At 36.8% G+C, this 18,777-nt stretch overlaps 2 protein-coding genes across 5 annotated transcripts in view; both read right to left on the reverse strand.

Moving 5' to 3' along the window:
• Positions 1–98: 98 nt before the first annotated feature.
• Positions 99–8,968, reverse strand: LTV1 (LTV1 ribosome biogenesis factor). The gene is made up of 11 exons (XM_064649275.1): positions 8,824–8,968; positions 8,063–8,194; positions 7,305–7,493; positions 6,179–6,266; positions 5,195–5,315; positions 4,197–4,446; positions 3,312–3,439; positions 2,295–2,434; positions 2,023–2,075; positions 1,106–1,306; positions 99–490 (listed from the first exon to the last, which is right to left on the reverse strand). Exons 1-11 carry the CDS (start codon positions 8,824–8,826, stop codon positions 377–379), a joined length of 1,419 nt encoding a protein of 472 aa, XP_064505345.1. The 5' UTR covers positions 8,827–8,968; the 3' UTR covers positions 99–376.
• A 4,329-nt stretch (positions 8,969–13,297) lies between these two features.
• PHACTR2 (phosphatase and actin regulator 2) overlaps positions 13,298–18,777 on the reverse strand; it is a 133,674-nt gene continuing 128,194 nt past the window's right edge. For all 4 annotated transcript variants that reach the window (XM_064649280.1, XM_064649281.1, XM_064649283.1 and 1 more), the window contains one exon: positions 13,298–18,758. In XM_064649280.1, the coding sequence (XP_064505350.1) occupies positions 18,743–18,758 (16 nt within the window). In that variant the 3' untranslated portion in view covers positions 13,298–18,742. The remainder of the gene's footprint in view (positions 18,759–18,777) is intronic.

Consider the following 18,777-nt stretch of genomic DNA (forward strand, 5'->3'; position numbering starts at 1 on the left):
AAATAATTTAATAGAAGAATCTAATGAGATCAAATCTGTAGGATTCTGCTGATTTTCTGAATACATTCAACAAATATATATATATATAAAAAACACTGTTCAGCGTGTAACAAAAATATTTTTAATTATTTTAATACATTTATACTGTAATGAAACTTTGCAACAGTTGCATTGTCATTCATGACAGAATAAACATCCCTAACACACTGTTTTATGTAGAATTTAATTTCAGAAAGAATAACAAGTTACTGTGGTCTTGTTACAGTGAGATCTGAACAACTCCCTTTAAGCAGGACTGGCAAGGTTCTCCAGTTGGCAGTTCCCTTCTCAATACAAATCAGAACTTAAGGATGTTTCCATAATAAGCTTCTCAGTTTCAAGACAGCTTCAGTCCTTGAACGTTTTGTTTCAGATTGAGCAACTCTTTTTCTTGCCTCGTTTTCTCCAATTTGAAGGCAAGTTTGTTGGCTTTCTTCTCCATTCTGCGTTCCTATGCACATGAATAATTAGAAATTTACAAAATAGGAATTAACATGCAAAATCAAACAATTCTAATTAACTATTCTAGATCATGAGAACAAGAGCAATCTGGACAATATTATCATTTATGGCACTAATTAGCAGAAGTCAAATTAATATGTGTACCACCAGGATTAACATCTTAAGTTACCTGAAGCTTCTAATATGCTGGCTATTTCTGTTTCTAAGAAAAACAGCTAGTATTTAATTGTGGGCAATTAGATTTTCCATTTTTTTTCCACTATTCCATAGTTTCTTTCAGATACTTTTCACTTTATGTAATCTGAAACATCATAAATGTTTCCTTTGCTACTCTAGATCGTAAGGAAATCTGAAGTTCCTTCCTAAGTTTTATCTGCAGTAGTGGCCACAATAACAAACCCAAAGTTTTGACATTGGAAAGCAGGATGACAAAATTAACTTTCTTTCTAATAGATTTTTTTTTTAAGGAACAATAATTAGTCCTTTGAGACCAGCAAGTTTTTCCCATTACTTCCAGACATGAAAACAAGTGAGCTTTAAATAAAGTTCATAAGACAAATAATACAGCATGGTTTTGCAAGGTCTTACTTAAAATAAAAAGTACCTTTCGCTCCTCTTTTATTGCCTGTTTTCTAGCCTTGCGATCCTCTTTGCTCTCATCTTTGGAACGAGGTTGTGTTGATGCTTTTGGCAGGTCACTGCCATTAATCATTTGCATGCGTTCAACCTGCTTAGCGGTAAGACCTTTCTGAGGCAAGATATGTAGAGGAATTCCAGTCTTCTGAGAAATTTTTATTGGCTTGGGCTAAAATAGAGAGTGCATATGTATTAATGGTCTCTACTTTTCTCTGCAAGAAGTGCATTAGCAGTATAAAAATGTTAGATTCAGATTTGACAGTAATTAACATGTGAGTTTCCCCATACTATTTCGTTCCTCCAGAAAAATGCACATTAATCCCAAAGTAAGAAACCAAATACATCTGTGAACAGAATCTAGCCTCCCAGAACATGAAAAACAATTTTCCCTTTTATTTAAATATTACTGAAGAAAAAAAAAAAAAAGAACTTCAGTAGGCACTTAGTATTCCTTTATAAGCTTGCAAGAAAAAGGTTTCCTTTCAAACTTTGGAATATCGAGCTGTGCTCTAATGATGGGGAACATCTGGAAGGCCAAACAACTAGAATAAACTGTTTCACACTGTAGAAAAAAATCCAAACTAATAGGTAGTTGTGAGACATGCATTATGCAAAGCTATATCATAGATAACAAAAAAGTGAATTCCTTGCTCTGTATGTTTCTGCCTAGCTATTACAGACATTTTGAACTGACTCAAATTTCCTTTTAATATAAAAAAATATATCCAAACCCTTCTTTAGTGAAGAAATAATACCAGAGGCTAACACCCTCCCCAACCCTCTTTTCTGCTCTTTCTTTTAAAGCAGATATCCACTGAGAAAAAAATGCACATTTGTGTCAAGTTTTCCCAGTGTTATTCATTAGAATAAGTTTAATAATTTTACCTTTGATGGCTCCTTAATAAGGGTCGGATGATTATATAAGTTTGAATATGTACCTAGGGCACAAAAGAAAAAGAAAGCAGTGAAGAAGGGCTTGGAAAGAGAAATGAGGTAAGTTTATTATGAGTTGTACTACTACTTAGGCTTTGGAAATTCCTGCTGTTGTGCTCAGAGCATAAACTGTATTACCTAAAGCACTGCTAGAAAAGTTCTGAGATCACCTATCATTTACTTTGAAGTCCTAGGAACAAACAAGCAAACTCCAAAATACTTACTCAAGATGGATTCACAATCCCACTTCTCTTTTGGTTCCTCAATAACTACAGATATTATTTCTTCCTTTTCTTCCTCACTTTCTTCATTCGCAGGAGAGTCCAAATCTTCACAGGGTTCAAGAGCATCCAATTTCACACAACTTTGAAGAAGTCCAGAGAAGAAAAAAATACAGTTTATCTTTTCTTGAAAATGTGCAATTATGTAAAACCAGACTCCCTTCAGTAAAACTCCAAACCAAAGAAAGCTATACCTAATAAAACTAGCACAAAAAATTAAGTTTCCTATGTAAGTCGCCTCAAAATAAACTAAAAACATTAGGACAACAGACACAGTCACAAAAGAAATACTTCTGCATTTCAAAAGTATGTGGCACACAATACTTGTGACTGGAGGGCAGAAAGAGAAGAGTTTGTAAGCAAGGCAGCAGAAGGGATTACCATGTCTTTCAATCAGGAGACACAAGACTAATGTGAGAACATTTAGACATTTATCTTTGGGACAATATCACCTCCTTTAAGACAAAGTGAACATACCATGGAAACGCAGTCTTACATTGACACAGAGTTGCTTTATAAGCACTGATTTTTGCAGGGCTACAAATACTGGTACCCATGTAACAGTTGCCCATGAGTTTATTATCATGTAACTAAGCATAAAGAAGAATCAGCTGCATACCAGAAGGACAGAATATACTTGGCTAAAGAGTCTGTTACAAACAAAAGTAAAGGTATAAGGAGAAAAATAAGTTACACTAAAAAGGGAAAGGAAGAATGCCTCAAGATACTATTTACACTAAGTTCAATACAATTATAAAAAAAAAAGCATAAACTCACTAAAACAAACAAAATTCCTCCACTTAATTTTATCACAAAAATGGATAATACTCATATGCAGCTGCTTTTGTTGTGGGATGTAATCTTTGAGTACCTGAACTTGGAACAACATACCCAAAATGTCAATATAAACACAGGATTACTTAACGACTTATGTGAAGCAGTACTTCTGGGAATACATACTTCTTTGCTTTTTCTTTGTAGTAATCATTCAGGACTTCTTGCAACCGAGCATTGTCTGTGTTAATATAGCCTTCTAACTCCACATTATCTAAGGCTCCAATTTCATCTTCATCAAATTGTTCATAAAACTAAAATAAAAAAGTGGATATCTGTAATTAGATCACATCTGTTGTGCAACTTCTTGACAGTTTAAATAAGATCCACACATTTCTTTTTATTTGCCCATTTTTCCTCTCCCCTGCCAAACCCATCTGCAGTAGGATTTCCTCCTTACTGTCAGTATCCTTAAAGCATGGGAGTCACAAAGTTTTCTTATGATAATAATTTATAAATCAGATTCTGGAAATGGTTCTTATTATTATCTATTATTTCAATCTGTACCTTAAGAAGCCTGTCACTGCTCAGTTCATGAATGTGTACTTTACCAGGCACCTGTACATGATTTGCTGTGATGAGTCCTGAGATTAGCTCAGCTTGTTAGAGCATGGTGCTAATAACACCAAGGTTGGGAGTGTGACCCCCTATGGGCCATTTACTTAAGAGCTGGACCCGGTAATCCTTGTGGGTCCCTTCCAACTTCAAATATTCTGTGATTCTATGAACTGAGCTTCTCAGACAAAGTGTAACACTAACTGTGAATGCTCATACAGCAACTGGAGTAATTTTGTTTAATTCTATCAGTGTTAGACCTTTCAAGAGCAATAACCTAGGTAACACAAGCCTCAGTACACAGTATTAAATGTGGAACAGACATAAAGAACAGATGTTTGATGCCCTGACTATTGAAGGCAGTAAAAATTTGCACGAGACACCACCTGATGGAATGAATCAACAGACAAAGAAGCATTTAACACCCTTAACAGTTACACTCTTGAGCTGCCTCACCTTCTCAAATCTGTCATCCAAAAGGGTTAACTGCTCATTCCGTCTTATTACTGAAGATGTCATAGAATATTCTGTGAAACGACTCCTGGTTTCTTCTTGCATAAAAAGAAATTCTTTTGCCTGTCCATTAACCCCATCATCTGATAAAGGACCTTCTGAATCATAGTCTTTATCACTACTGCAACTATCCTTCTCATCACTATCATCCTCCATATCTTCCCATTCATCTTCATCCTCAGCATCTGATCCCCTTGAACAAAAGTACAAAACAGTTTTAGAATAATACATGGACCTTTCCATAGCTCTGACCAATGCTGGGTTACCTGAAACAATTTGGCAATAACAAATTCAAACGTTGAGAAGGAAAGATAAAAAGTGATTATCTTGAAGCCAGTAAAACAAGTTTAGCAGAAACCGTGTTGTCAAAGTCAGCATTACACTACTTTTTTCTGAAAGCTGAAAACATTTCTGGTAACTGTTGGATCACAGATTTGTGCACTAAGAGTGAAGTTACGTTTACATTCAGCTGTAGTTTTCGAAGCAGAATAATACTAGCTGCACTCTTGAATACTAAAATGAGAAAAATTTCTCATTGTTCATAAAATAATGAGATGATATCTAAACCTAAATAAATAAAATGCAAAATTTGTAAAGGTTCCAGAAACAACAGATAGCCTTTATCCATACTATTACTGATGTATTTTACATGTGATAAATGGCAATGTTTAAGTAGTTTAAGAATACTATTATTACAAACATTGCATGTAAACAATGAGCTCAAAGTAATGAATGAAACCCATCTCCTGGATAACACAAGAAAATTTGGTTTTTTAAGCTACCATTCACATAATACAAAGTAATGCTTTTATTCTTTTAATACACCAAAGTATTCAAATTTGAAATCTGAAACCATTCTGGTTTCCTATACCACCACATGAAATAGCAAATAGCTCTTTCCTATTTACATATGACAAACAGTTCAACAAAGTTCTATCTACCGTTTCTGTGGTTCATTTGCTTGTAGAACAAAATCATCTTCCAGGATATTTTCAGGATTGTCAAAGTCAAAATCATCATCAAGAGCTGCAACAATATCTGGGTCAAAATCTAGTCGTGGTCCTAGAGAGTTAAAAAAACAAAACAATACATAAATATGTAAGTTTTTCTGCCATTACAAAACCAATCCAGCTAGACTATTAATCTGCAGTAAGGAAAGTTCAAATGAAAGAATCACAAAATTCCTCAATAATATTTGTAGATTTGATACAAGCCAGGGCAAGTCACCATCCTCTTGTCAATTTTTATCATTCAGAAAAAACATTCCTCAGAGGTCTTAAGCTTCCATAAACGCATTTTAATATAGAATATTGTAGAAGGAAAAATATTCAAGTTAAAGTACCACATGATCAATTAGCAACCCTAGTTCCCAATCCTAAAATTCCCTACATTACAAAAGGTTAGAAAGTGTTTCTCTACTGCAATTAACAGATGTGTCTTTAGCACCCTTCTGCCAGGACAAGAGAGAACTGCCACAAATCCTTTCTGTTATAAAATATGAAGACAGTTGTAGACTACAAAAGTGTATTCACAGTCTGTTAATTGAAATAATACTAATGAAGGAATGTAAACAGTCCCCAGCATTTGAAAAGAAATTTTGAGTGAAAATCTAGTTCCAGACTTGAATTCAAACAGATGGAGTAATAAATTAATAGTATTATCTACAGTTTTTCCCTGTTATTAGCTTATATTTTGCTACACAATAGTAAGTGCTCATAGATTCTGCCCTCTCCAAGCAAAGCTAAAAAGTTCTTACTAGTGTATCACAGAAATAGTCTCAAATTATAACACGGGTCTCTCATAGATCATTCTTTATGTCTCCTATTCAGCCTGCTCTAAACTGACAAGTATGACACCACAATCAAAGCCAGAATTATCACCTACTTCCTACATGGCAACTCACATAACAAAAAGGTAAATGATACCTGAAACAGGAGCAGCTTTATTTAACAAGCCCACATCCTCTTCAAACTCTGTGGCAAATACTGAGGAAGGTAACTTAATAGATGGAGCCTTAGAAAAGGAAACAAAATAACATCATCATAGTATATTTGTTCTCAGCTTCTCCTTTGAGCTCATGTTAAAAAAAAGGTGCGGATACTCATGTGACCCAAAGAAAGTCTGTGAGTACTACTTAAATGAGAAAGCATTACTTGATCAGTGGCAAATTTTCAAAGTTATGCAATGAAAGCTAGGTAAAGTGTTGGTAGCTTTAATTTTCACGTCAATATTCTCCAGGTATAGAGACAGTATTTTTTGCATCTCTGAAGCTTTTTAGAGAATGGTTGTACATCAGGCACATTGAAATTTGTATTTTTTTTTCTGTTTTGGAGAATAGTAACAAACATTTGGAATCACCCCTTTATTGAAAGGCTTATTAAAAGCTTCACAACATATCCATCTAATCTAACTTTAAATCTTATGTAGTGTCACCAAACTGTACCTGAAAGGTATTTCTGACTAAGAACATTAGTTTTGACTAAAATTACAGTATTTGGTTAAATTAAACTTCCTCAATTAAACTGTCAATGGCACAGATCATTGCTTCAAAGTAATTACTGATTTTCCATTCCAATGTGATTCAGCATCATGAAATTCTACACGTTATCCCAGCAACTGAAACGTTTGTTTTTATTCTCTCTGGGTTTTGCTGCATTCCACTTTAAAAACATGGTGTGCTGGTAATGCAACCTGGCATATTCATAACTCCCAGAGCATTCAAAAGTTCTAAAAACCTTAAAAACAAACACCGACCCCCGAAAAACTCCTGACTTGTTCAAACAAATACCTTTGTAAGCCATCTCTGTAAAGAAAAGTTTGTCATGGCTACATGAACTGTTTAACACTGCACTAGCAAAATAATGTTCATCAATAAACTCTGGCTTGTCAACTTTTAGGTTTATTTGTAGGAAAGTCTGATTGTGGGTCAAAAGGATCTTTTTATATAGAAGGAGATCACAGTCACAGTAACATTTGCTGAATACGGTTATTGTGTCTACAGGATACTAAACTCCAAAGAACAGCATAATCATTAGCAAAAATACTACTTACTGAAATTCTCTGAATTTCATCTTCTATGTGCCCCTCATTTGTAACAACGATTCTGCTTTGCTGCCCACGCACAGAAGGGACCAGCTCAGAGGGACCAGAGGCTTCTTTCAGATGCTGCAAATAGTCATAGTCATCATCAAAGAAGACGCCGTACTTCCGCTGCTCTTCCCTCCTTTGCTCCTCATGCCCCTTGGAAGGGGGGCAAAAAGAAAACAGAAGAAAGAAATAAATTTAGTTAATGTATAATTGATAAATAAATGTATAAAAATAATAAAAATAAATACATTACCTAAGTTCATTTAAAACTTATTAGCAAAAAGAAGAGTAACACATCAATTGAGAATGCCAGAATTCTAAAATCCTGGTAGTCCTTTCTCCACTCATTACCTGCACAAAAACTAATTAGAACACTGTAATCAGCTGGTTCAGTGTTTGGGTGCTGTCTGAGCAGGATCTTAGACAACTTTTTCCACCAGCAACATAACTTACAAAGCCTGTTTTACCAGAGTGGGTCAGGCAAGTTTTGTTGTTGTTTTTAAAATATATTTATATCCCTAATGCCAGTTAGTCATCCTTCAACCACCATGTAGTAACTCACAACTATCAAACTCCCTACAACATCCCCTTCTTTTTAATAAGCTGGACTAAATACTACCTTCTGTCCGAGTATGTTTTTATATTGTACGACTGCAAACCAACTTTTTTCTCCACAGCATTTCTTATCTGAATGAACCTCAATATTAAAAGTCAGTATTTACTTTCTGTGTAGGCAGCAGAACTCTCTGGGGAGCAGTATCATCAGCAGCAAGTGGATCCCTCTGACTTCTGTGCACTAAGTGAAACGTTACTGCCCTCTTCTTCTCTATGAAGGGTTTCTTCTTCTTGTGAGGCTGCAAAAGGGCATTTGGTTAACCATTAATACAAAATGAAAAATTAAATGCACCTACAAAGAATATTTTGTCTAGAGTGTGCTAGTGTATTCTTTTTAAAACAATACTTTACAAACATATGTTTGGAGACAAAGCAAAAGAGCCCAGTGGTGGCTTAACTCATCTCACCAAATGCACAACAGATATTTCATAGGTTCCAACAGCACATGCCGCTTATTCAGCTGCCAAAAGGCAAGTACAATAAATATTTGCTAGTACCCTATACAGTTTAACATATAACCCCAGAAAGGAATTCTTAAGTAACTACAACAAATTTCATCCACGAAACACAAGAAACCAACACGAGGAAATTCATCGAGACACACCAATACTTTGGAAAATTGTCTGGACGGTGTTCCTACGCCAGCAATTCAACACCAGCCAGGAGGACTAAAACCAGACATGGTTCTAACATCAAAAATATAAGCCTTTTCTACAGGCTAGCATCTGACTCGGGGAAATGCTTTTATGAAGGTTTCTGGCTTTACTTACCCACCAAAACGCGTTATAGCAGATATATGCAACCTAGGGGCTACTCTAACCTGCCTTCTTCACCTGGTAGCTCCGAGCACACAACACGACCCACTCACCATGGCGCTACCCCCCGGTCGCGGGGAGCGCTCCCGCCACTCGCAGTGCCCCCAACCCCGCTCGCTCCACGCAGGCCAGGCCTCAGCACCGCCGAGCCCTGGCCGCCATCTTGGAATAGACCACTCACAAACGGGGGGGGAACGCGATAGGCCCCCGCTCCGGGCAGGTTTGGGGCTTTTTCTTCTTCACCGTAAAAAAAAAAAACAACGAGCGTTTTCCCAGAATGAAATAGTATTTTATTAAAACAGAGGTTCTGTGAACGCAAGGGAGGTTGCTTTTTCCCGCCCGCCAGGGACACATTTTCCCGTTTCTCCCCCCAAACTAGTGGTTCCGCCCACCAGCGGCCTCTCTGGTAGAGCGGTGTTCGGGAGCCAAGGGACAACGCGCATGCGCAGAGGCAGTGCCGCCGCTCGCAGGAAGAGGCGGAGGAGGGCGGGGCTTGGTTGGGGGGAGGTGTGGGGAGTGGGGTCTGAATTTGAAGGGTGGGAAATAAATAACACGTAGTCATATTGAGAGTGTTTTGCCATATTTGAGTTCTTATTTCTTACGAGGAAAGGCTGAGGGAGCTGGGCCTGTTCAGAGAAGAGACGACTCAGAGGGGACCTCATCAATGTCCATAGGCATCTCAAGGGAGGGTGTCAGGAGGACGGAGCCAGGCTCTTTTCGGTGGTGCCGAGCAATAGGACACGAGAAAATGGGCAGAAACTGATGGACAGGAAGTTCCACCTGCGCATGAGGAAGAACCTCCTTACTGTGTGAATAACTTAGCACTGGAACAGATTGTCCAGTGAAGTCTCCCTCCCTGGAGATACTCAAGAGCCGTCTGGACAAAATCGTGTGCCATGTGCTCCAGGGTGATCCTGCTTGAGCAGGGAGGTTGGACCAGGTGACCCACTGTGGTCCCTTCCAACCTGACCCATTCTGTGGTTCTGTGATATGACACATTCGCTGTAGAAATTTTACCTATGCTGCACAGTGCACAGACATAGGCGCGCACATACAGGCTCTTTGCTAAGAAAGAGAAAAGTATGCTTGGTATTTTAGGAATATGATGTAAACCTGTTTAGTTACATTTCAAAAAGAAAATGTAAAACAGAAGGGACAGGTTTTTTTCCTATATTCATACAAGCAAATAACAACAGCTAAGAAGAGGTTGTTACTGAAAATTCAGAAAAATTATCCAAATTATGTGCGTATATGTATGCAACTAAATATATATATGCATATGTGTACCTTAAAATATTAGCTTCAGTCATATTTGAGTGGATTTCATTGGCTCTCAGTAGGTGTCACTAAAGCTCCGAAAGAACCCAAATTTTCACTGTTCTCGCTGTTATTTTCTAAAGTCTTGCATCTTTACCGTCATGTTTCATCACATCACTCTTATGGAAGTGCACAAACTAATCTGATCAGCTCCATCAGTTGACATTACTCCTGTACTCAGAGGATTCAGATTAGCTCTGGATTTATCACTGCAAAGGCTAGAGTTTCCTCTTGCAAAAAGTACATGGTGAGCATCTTGTTGCCATCTGAAGGTTGTAGTAGACACTCAAGATCCAAAAGGGTGTCCTTTGACTGCATGCTGCAAATTTTCAGGTTTTTCAGGACTGCACCTCGCAGCAGAAACTCCTCCCTATAGTGTGTCTGTACTGTAAACCCAGTGACAGGTAGAATAGCAGAGCTGGCTTTTCACAAGGTAATTAGGACCAGAATCACTCAGCTGTTGAAAACACAGTGCTTAGCATTTATCTGTGGGGTAATGATGTAGATTAGATTACTCCTTATTGCTTCCAGGTCCCTGACATAGCTCTGCCATACACAGAAGTGCAAAATACTTGTACATAGACTTGGTGACAGGATTACACTTCACAGTCCCATAAATCTGGTGACCTCCCTATCTAATAATGGCAGTACTGTCATTCCATATACCCCAAATCTGGTCTAGAAGCATCGTATCAGTTTGGAAGTGGGAAAAATGAGCTTTTGCTCTCAACTGTGTGGCTAATCAGCTGTTTCGTATGTGTAAGTTAAGTTTACCTGTTTCATTAAGTCTGAGGGTTTTCTGTCTTGCTTTCATTCACATTCCCACCCTGAATTTCCTGGTTAGATTCTAAGCATTTAGGGGAAAGGATATGTATTATATGTTCACACAGAGAATAAAACAACAGGCTCCCTCCCATATCACAGAAGATTGATAATGTATACAAACAGTAATACATCTGGAAATCAGTTTTAAGATTAAGGATTAACAATAATAAGCATCATGTTGCCTCCTTTGTTGATACCTAAGGGTGACTCGTCTCCTTCCAACTGATTTATGATACATCAAAATTAAAAATTTAGTATCACATGTATTTGAAATGTATATGAGAGAGTCTCTTGGAGACTCTGCTTAAGTTTCTCATTTCATCCAAGCCTTACAAGGTCATCCATCCGACTGTACTCTCTCACTGGCTTCTTTGCAGAGACTCTTCACACTTTAAATTCAGCAAAGAGCATCTACAGAGACTAAAGGGAAAAGTGCTCAGGTTACTAACCATTTCTTTTATGCTTGCAGAAGAAGAATGGTCAATATTGAAATGGTCTGTCAAGGCAGACACTTAAAAAATAATATGCTGGAAGGATATCCTTAACATGATCATCAACTTGCCTTCCGTGTGAGGAAATTTATGATAATATTTTTGTCTTAGTTCTTGCAAAGCAGAAATTATTGCAAAGTAATTAAAAAACAGAAGTTATTGTCAGTCACTTTGTAATGTTAAAAAATTGGCAGACACACTGCAGACTAGGTTGATCCTCAGCTATGCAGATCAGTTTTGTCCATGTGCAGTGGGTGTAATTCTGTTGCAAATCTGCTGTCAATGACACTTGAACTAGTGAAACCCACTTCTTGATGATAAAAAAAAAATTGGGAAACCGGGAACATGGATTAGGTCTCTGAACCACTGAGCTATCACTCTTTATTTTTATACCAAGTATCACTTCATTGAACACACCACTACACAATACACCACTCACGAGGGAGCTACCAGATATGTTTGAAGGACCTTGGAAATTCAAAGGAAGATTTTAGGAACCTTTCTTCATCTCAATTCCATGAAGAGGGGTTTTTAATTTGGTCTCTCAGTTTAACTCTTTTATATATGTCCATGTACATGCTAAAGATTCAAGAACAAAATATTTTCTGTATTTTATATTTTTCAGATGATGATATTGGAATATATTTGTGTGCATGTATATATATATGTGTATATATATATATATAGTAGTGCATATATATATACACACTACATTACAGATAAAACCTCAAGAAGCAGCTATCATTAATTTGTAATAATTCCAATATTCCAGTTACTTATATTCTCAGATATCAATACACCTGTGTAAAATGCAGTATCAGATCAGCCAGTTCTTTACAGTTACCATAATCAATCACACTGAGTCAAGTTGCCAAAGTATAGGTAGATGCATCCTTTTTACAATTGTTATGTAAAATATGCCCTCCATAAGCTGAAAAGTTATTGGTATTGATTCTCCACAGCTTTACATGTTTTGAAAGTAATGAAATGTGGAAAGTACACTTTAAAGAGATGGGAATTCTAAACTGAAAATGTTTCAGATACATTTTGTGTAGTTACCAGTAACTATCTAGCATGCCAGGCAATGGGGAACCAAGGCTTGAATTTTGTTTGCCTTAGTTTACTTGTAAATAGGAACATTTAATGAAATTCAAGCAAGTTACTTTGAGCATAGTTTGTTTCTATTTCCAAGCAAACTAATAGAAACAATAAAGTCTAAGAACTGGCCCAGTGCATATCAATAGGTGATACTCTCCATTACATGCTGCAAAATTCCAATGAATTCACACGAAAATTTCATTTTAGGTGATTGTGCTGCCTTACAGTATATTCAGCTCATAAGAATCTTCTGGTTTTACCAGACCCTCCGAAGACACTACTGGAACACTGATGTGGAGGGGTTATCAACCTTCCTTACTGGAGTCGTCTCTCAGAGGTGTCCGTGTGGACTTGATTGGAAGAGGCATGTGTGCAAAGATTCCTACTACTGAGTAGTACCTTGCCCTGCCAAATTGCAGCTCTACCAAAGGCATACATGTTCTTGAGTGGTCCATGTTTAAGGTACATTTGGGTCTACAAAGCATGGCATACTAATAACGTTTTTATTTACTGTTTGAGCTATTCTGTAAAATGCTGGGAGGGGACGCAATTTATTAGCTCCTGAGCGTACAGCAATGTGGTCTACAGCATTCTTGTGCCTCTCTCAGATTTACAGTTTGGTTGTAAATGGAATTCTATTTCTCTTTTTGGGAAAAAAAAAAGTCTTAAAAGCTATTTGAATGGTTGCAGGCAATTAAGCACGTGCCATCTCCACACCCTTCCCACCCTGTGCACACAGTCCCATTCAAACAAGTAATTTATATATTTTTGTTTGAAATCACACCCGCTAAAATAATAATCCAAAACACAGTATCTCTTTAATTCCAAAATTTATGCAAGTTTACAAATCAGTATACCACCACACAAAGTAGTGAAAGAAGAGATTTGTTCAGCAACATTTTACTATATCATAACAATGTTCAAATATTGTTGAATTTGACATAGTATTGAAAGACTTTTTTAATATAAAGAATTAATGATTGAACAAGGAGATACAGGGAATACCATTACTTTCTTCAGTTCTATCCAATGCAATATTTACCTCCTAGAAAATATTGGTGATATGCTGTATCTAGTTCATATGAGCTCTATTGCCATTAAAAACCTGAAACAAGGTGGGAACTGACAAAGTGAAACAAGATCTTATTAAAGTTAATAAATAGAAACATTACAGCAAAATATGTTCATTTCACTCCTTTTCTCCCTTTCTCTCTATATATATACTTCCATGAGTTTTGGTGGGGTTTTTTTTCCAGATTTCTGTTAAATAGAAGCTTTAAGCTATCCTGGAGAATTTACTTTTTTCTTTTTTTTAAATTTGATCCTCAAAATATTTTTGCATCAACCTAATAAAAGCTTTCAGAATCACTTTTTCTATTAAAATCTAGGTCCCAGCAGTGAGCATTGCACTGAGCTTTGTACAGTAAGAATACGGATAGAAACAATAATGGAACTAAATGTGGCCTGTAAAGGCAGGAGGCAAGTCTATCCTTTTTTTTCACCCTGAGTATGTTTTTATTTTAGTTTGCAGCAGTGGCACAGGTCTTAACTCCTTAAGAAATTACCAAAAAGAGATGATGTGAAAGCATTAAAAGATGCAGTTCAGGTGTGCCTGACAGTTTCATGCAAACGTAGGCTTTTAGCTTGGTTTGCTTTATCATTAAAGCATTAACAGACATTAAGACATGGGTGGATATTCTAGTCCCTGCTTAGTATGCCAGCAGTGCTCACACAGACCTGTCCTGCTAGGTAGCCAGGTGACAGTGTGGCTCTTCCTACCTTGGCTCCAACCCCTGCCGGCTGCAGCTGATGAAGGGATTTCAGCTGATTCCCAGGTTGCCAGACTAGATTAGACATTTTTAGTCTGTGCTGGCTGGATCTTCCTCCCACTTTATGATGATACAAAATTAGGGCTCAGATTAAATTTATAGTCAGGTTAATTGCTGTTTTGAAACAAATTCTCTGATGTAGCTGTAGTAGTACTTGTTACAGCTCTGAGTTTGAAGCATTTCTACAGGAAACAAAGCACTAATCTCACCTGGAAGGAGTGGTCTAATGGTCTAATTTCTTAATATCAGAGGTGCTTTAATGCCTTTGTTTCACAGCTTTCATTTCATTTTCAAGTTAAAAAATAAGAAGTGGTCACCTGATAAGGTTTTTACATATCAACACTGAGGCTATGGTGATTCTCTAAGAGGTACTTAGTATGGCCAGAACAGGTGGTGGGTATGCCCTGCCCCACACCACATCAGAGGTCAGGAAAGGCCACCACAGCAAGGGACATGGACAACTGTAGGTAAATGATAATTCAACAAATAAATGCAGTCTTGTAGACCTACAAATGGCTGCAAATACTTTCAGTGATTTTGAAGAGATGGTGCTCCTGGTCCTAACATGTTTCAAATCACCAGCTGAAATGGTATTTAGCTTAAGTAATCATTAGCATTTAGTTTAATTTTTTTTTGTACTTGTTGAGTCAACATATATATTACAATTTGAGAAAATTCATATAGACTGTATTTCAGCTAAAAAGACTAATATGTATTACCTGAGAGAGACAAGAGACATTGTAGAATCATTTACATTTTTTATGTGAAGAAGAAATTAGGATTTGATTAAGCATCCATTCTTTTGCACCCACAGCAACGTGGTATGATGCATGATTCTACTGATAAACATGATATATGAGGTAATTTCAGAAACCACTACTTCAAGCTACTAATTTTGTATGGCTGCAGACATCTGAGTTCATATATGACTCTGTGGAACATTAGGTATAATATGTGTAAGGTTTGTCATATGTTGTGGATGACATTTAAATTATTTGTCCAGTTTGATAAAAATTAATATACTGCTCCCTATTAGCCAGCTGGACTGTACTATGTGTCACATGGAAAGTGTTACTTTTGTTTTGCCTTTTCAGCATATTTTTATTTTTTTCCTCAAGGACTACTCACTTATTAATTTCTCAGGACTTATCCTGATTTTTATCTTCTAACAGGCATGTGGCCCCATAGACAAGTATATGGCATATTATTTCCAATGGGCTGTTGATGCAACTTGAAGACATTTCAAATCATCGATACGGAGGGCTAGGAGATGCAGCAGAAACAGACTTCAGGCAGCTCAATAAGGTAAAGCAAACTTGCTTCACTTCGCATAGTGACATACCAAATTCTCATTATTTTTTATTGCATGGATAACACTTTCCAACTGTTGTTTTTCTGCCAGTTGATCTTTAGAATATAAAAATAGTATATACAATTCTATGTCTGTGTGTGGGTATAATACAAAATGGATAGTTTATAGTTCTAATTCTGCAAGCATGCTACATTTTTACATAAGTTTCAATAAAGGCAAATCCTTTTGTCCAGTTACATAAATTTGCTTAATCAGTTTGCTGAATTGTGGGTCATAAAAAATAAAAAGAAATTAAAAATTAACTCAGCATCTCCATCGAGGCTAGTGTTCTGCCTCTAGCAATGGCTTGTAGTGAATACTTTAAAAAAACCTCCAACCCCAGAAGGAGGATAGGAAAAGCCTAAATGATACCTCACCTAAGTATCCTCATTTCTTATGACATATTGCAGCTTGAAGAAGTCTGAGCTAGAACTTGTATCCTCACCTTTGCATTTTAACTATTAAAATGAAAAGGCAGCAAATAACTTTCCATCCATGCTCTAGGCCTAGAATAGAGGAATATGTTCTTGCAAAGTCAAGTATTTAACTTCATCCTAAGAGTTTAACAAGTTTTACTTTGCTTGTGTAACCCATATGTACCCTGGCACGTGAGAGGAGCTACTGTCTTATATAAAGTATATATATTCTTACCTTACCTTTGTCCAAGTTATTCTGCCTGTGCAACAGCTATCCTTCTGCCTTTAGTATCTTGGCTGCTTTCAAGTGTTTTGATGGGATTAAGGCAACACTGAGGTCTATTTAATTGCTTCACTTGTTTCCTTTGAAGTGAAAAACTGTGTTTTATACTTCAAAGTCAACATAGTAGACCTTTATATGATTTTGGACACACATTTCTAAATTTGGCAACATCAGCAAAAAAAAAAAAAGTTTAAGCAGAACTCTTCCAGTGTAAGTTTTAAGTTTACTCATCAAATTCTAAAAATAAAAATTAGCATTGTACCAGAATTGCTGACAAACCTTAACTCTAATGGCTTGATAATTCCTGCATGGTTTAGTGCCAAAGAATACATTTTCACTGCTTCCTTGATGTCAAAGTAGTGTTTCTATATTTTTAAAATGATGGGCCTCCCAGAAGCTAAACTGTTTTCTGCAAATGGAATCCTAATGGCTCTTATTGATTCCATTAAAAAAGGAAGGTGCTGCTTGCTTTTCTTTGCTACAAGCATGTAGATGGTTATTTTATTTCGTTATTGATATTTTGGGCCTTGTACCTCATTAGATTTTTTTACTAAAATGTAAGGGATCCTAACGTCATAAAAATCTTCTTTAAAAATGGTTTACCAATCTCTTTAAAAATAATAGAGTGATGGCTGTTGGAATGCACTCTCCTGTTATTAGAAGTGCTCTTTGCTAAAATAATCCACCCCATTTATGCAAACCTGGTCTTGTTGTAAATAGCACTGAAGAGGGATATCTAATTTTAGCCACCAAATAGCCTTTCTGCCTTTAGGCTGACATCTAAGACAACAACCTTCAATTTTATAAACTAAAAACATTCCACAAGAATCTATTGCAGATTTACTGAGGTAAAAATCACATCTACACAGATCTTTTATTGCCAGAAAAGGAAATACTTACACTTCATAATTAAAAACTGAACAGGGCACATAAAAGACAAAAATAAATTGTAATATGTACACACATTAGAAAGGATAAATAGCAAATATACTGTAATACTGCATTAAAAGTATGCATATGTGAATTCCAGACCCACCCCCCAAATGTTGTGTACATTAATCAAAGGATAAATAAGTGCTAATATAAGACAGAAAATTTCTTAGTGTAAACAATGCCACGGGCTTTTTAATGGGCCTTTGGGCCAACTTAGAAAAATCATGTATTGCCTTTCACACTCCATACCACTTAATTTTAATAGTACTGTATTCACATATACTATTTCAAGATAGTATAAAAAATTACAAATCTAAGAAGCATTCTTCACACTGAACAAAAGCAGGCTGCAGACACTCCAAGGATTTTCCTTCACTTTTACAGGACCACTGGCTGAAGACATACTGATCATCTGGGAGTTCTTCCTCAAAGCAATGCAAGAGTCCTTAAATGGAAAAAGTCACATTAGTAATCACTCCTCAAGCATACTAGCAAAGACTTCTGTGCCTAATTTTATTCTACTTTTGGATTCACACTGGCATGATGTCGAAGTCACCACTGCCTGCCATGATGAGAAAGATAATGATCCCTCTGGTTTGAATGGCAAGTGACAGACAGCAGGGAGTGTTTCTAAACATGAAGCATTTCATTGAACGTTATCAAACTTCAAATCCTCTTTATGTCTTTCTGAGGATCCAGAGTATGTTAACATTAAAAACCAAAAAATATGTGGCTTGTTCTGTATGAATGTTCAATGTATTTTCCTGAAGCATGCACATTGGGATTTTAAAAAAGACAGATGAGTTAATTTCTGGCAACTGTATTTACTGGCACCAAAGAAAATGACAGTTCTTCACTAAAGTAGTGATAACATGAGGACTTATGGCTTGCTGTCTTTTTAAGACAGGCTGTAGCCACTAAAAAAAACCAAATAAACATGCACAGTTGCTCACACACTCTTTTTTTTTTTCCTTTAAATAATTCTTCCATCCATTCCACTTTTCTCTGTGGACTGACAAGCGAAGACTCTCTTCCCTCAGCTCTCAGTCCTTTTCACACACCCCCTCCCTCGCAGTTACCCTCAGTCACAACCCTATGAAATCTGATGAGTTCCTGGTAGCAGGCTCTCAAGCGATTGTCTTCAGCACTTCCTGACTTGTGGAGCTCTGATGAAGAAGTCCACCAACTTGTCTGTGTGGGGTAGCCACAGACTGTGGTCTGTCTGAACACGGACAAATGCTTCACGTGAGTTCTCCTCCTAGACAAATCATTTGTCCATTGATAAAGACGAGGGCCACTTTCTTCATTAACGTGAGGGTAAACTGTAGCACACACTCATACTTAAGTTCCAGTGCAATCTCAGGTCTTCAGGATGCAATGATTTCCCAAAAGAAAACTGTTACATGAAATATGGGATGTGGTCAAACTGTTATGGACGATGAAACCTGAAAAGATAAATTAAAA

This window comes from Pseudopipra pipra, chromosome 3 (genome assembly GCF_036250125.1).
Source record: "Pseudopipra pipra isolate bDixPip1 chromosome 3, bDixPip1.hap1, whole genome shotgun sequence".
NCBI classification, from domain to species: Eukaryota; Metazoa; Chordata; class Aves; order Passeriformes; family Pipridae; genus Pseudopipra; species Pseudopipra pipra.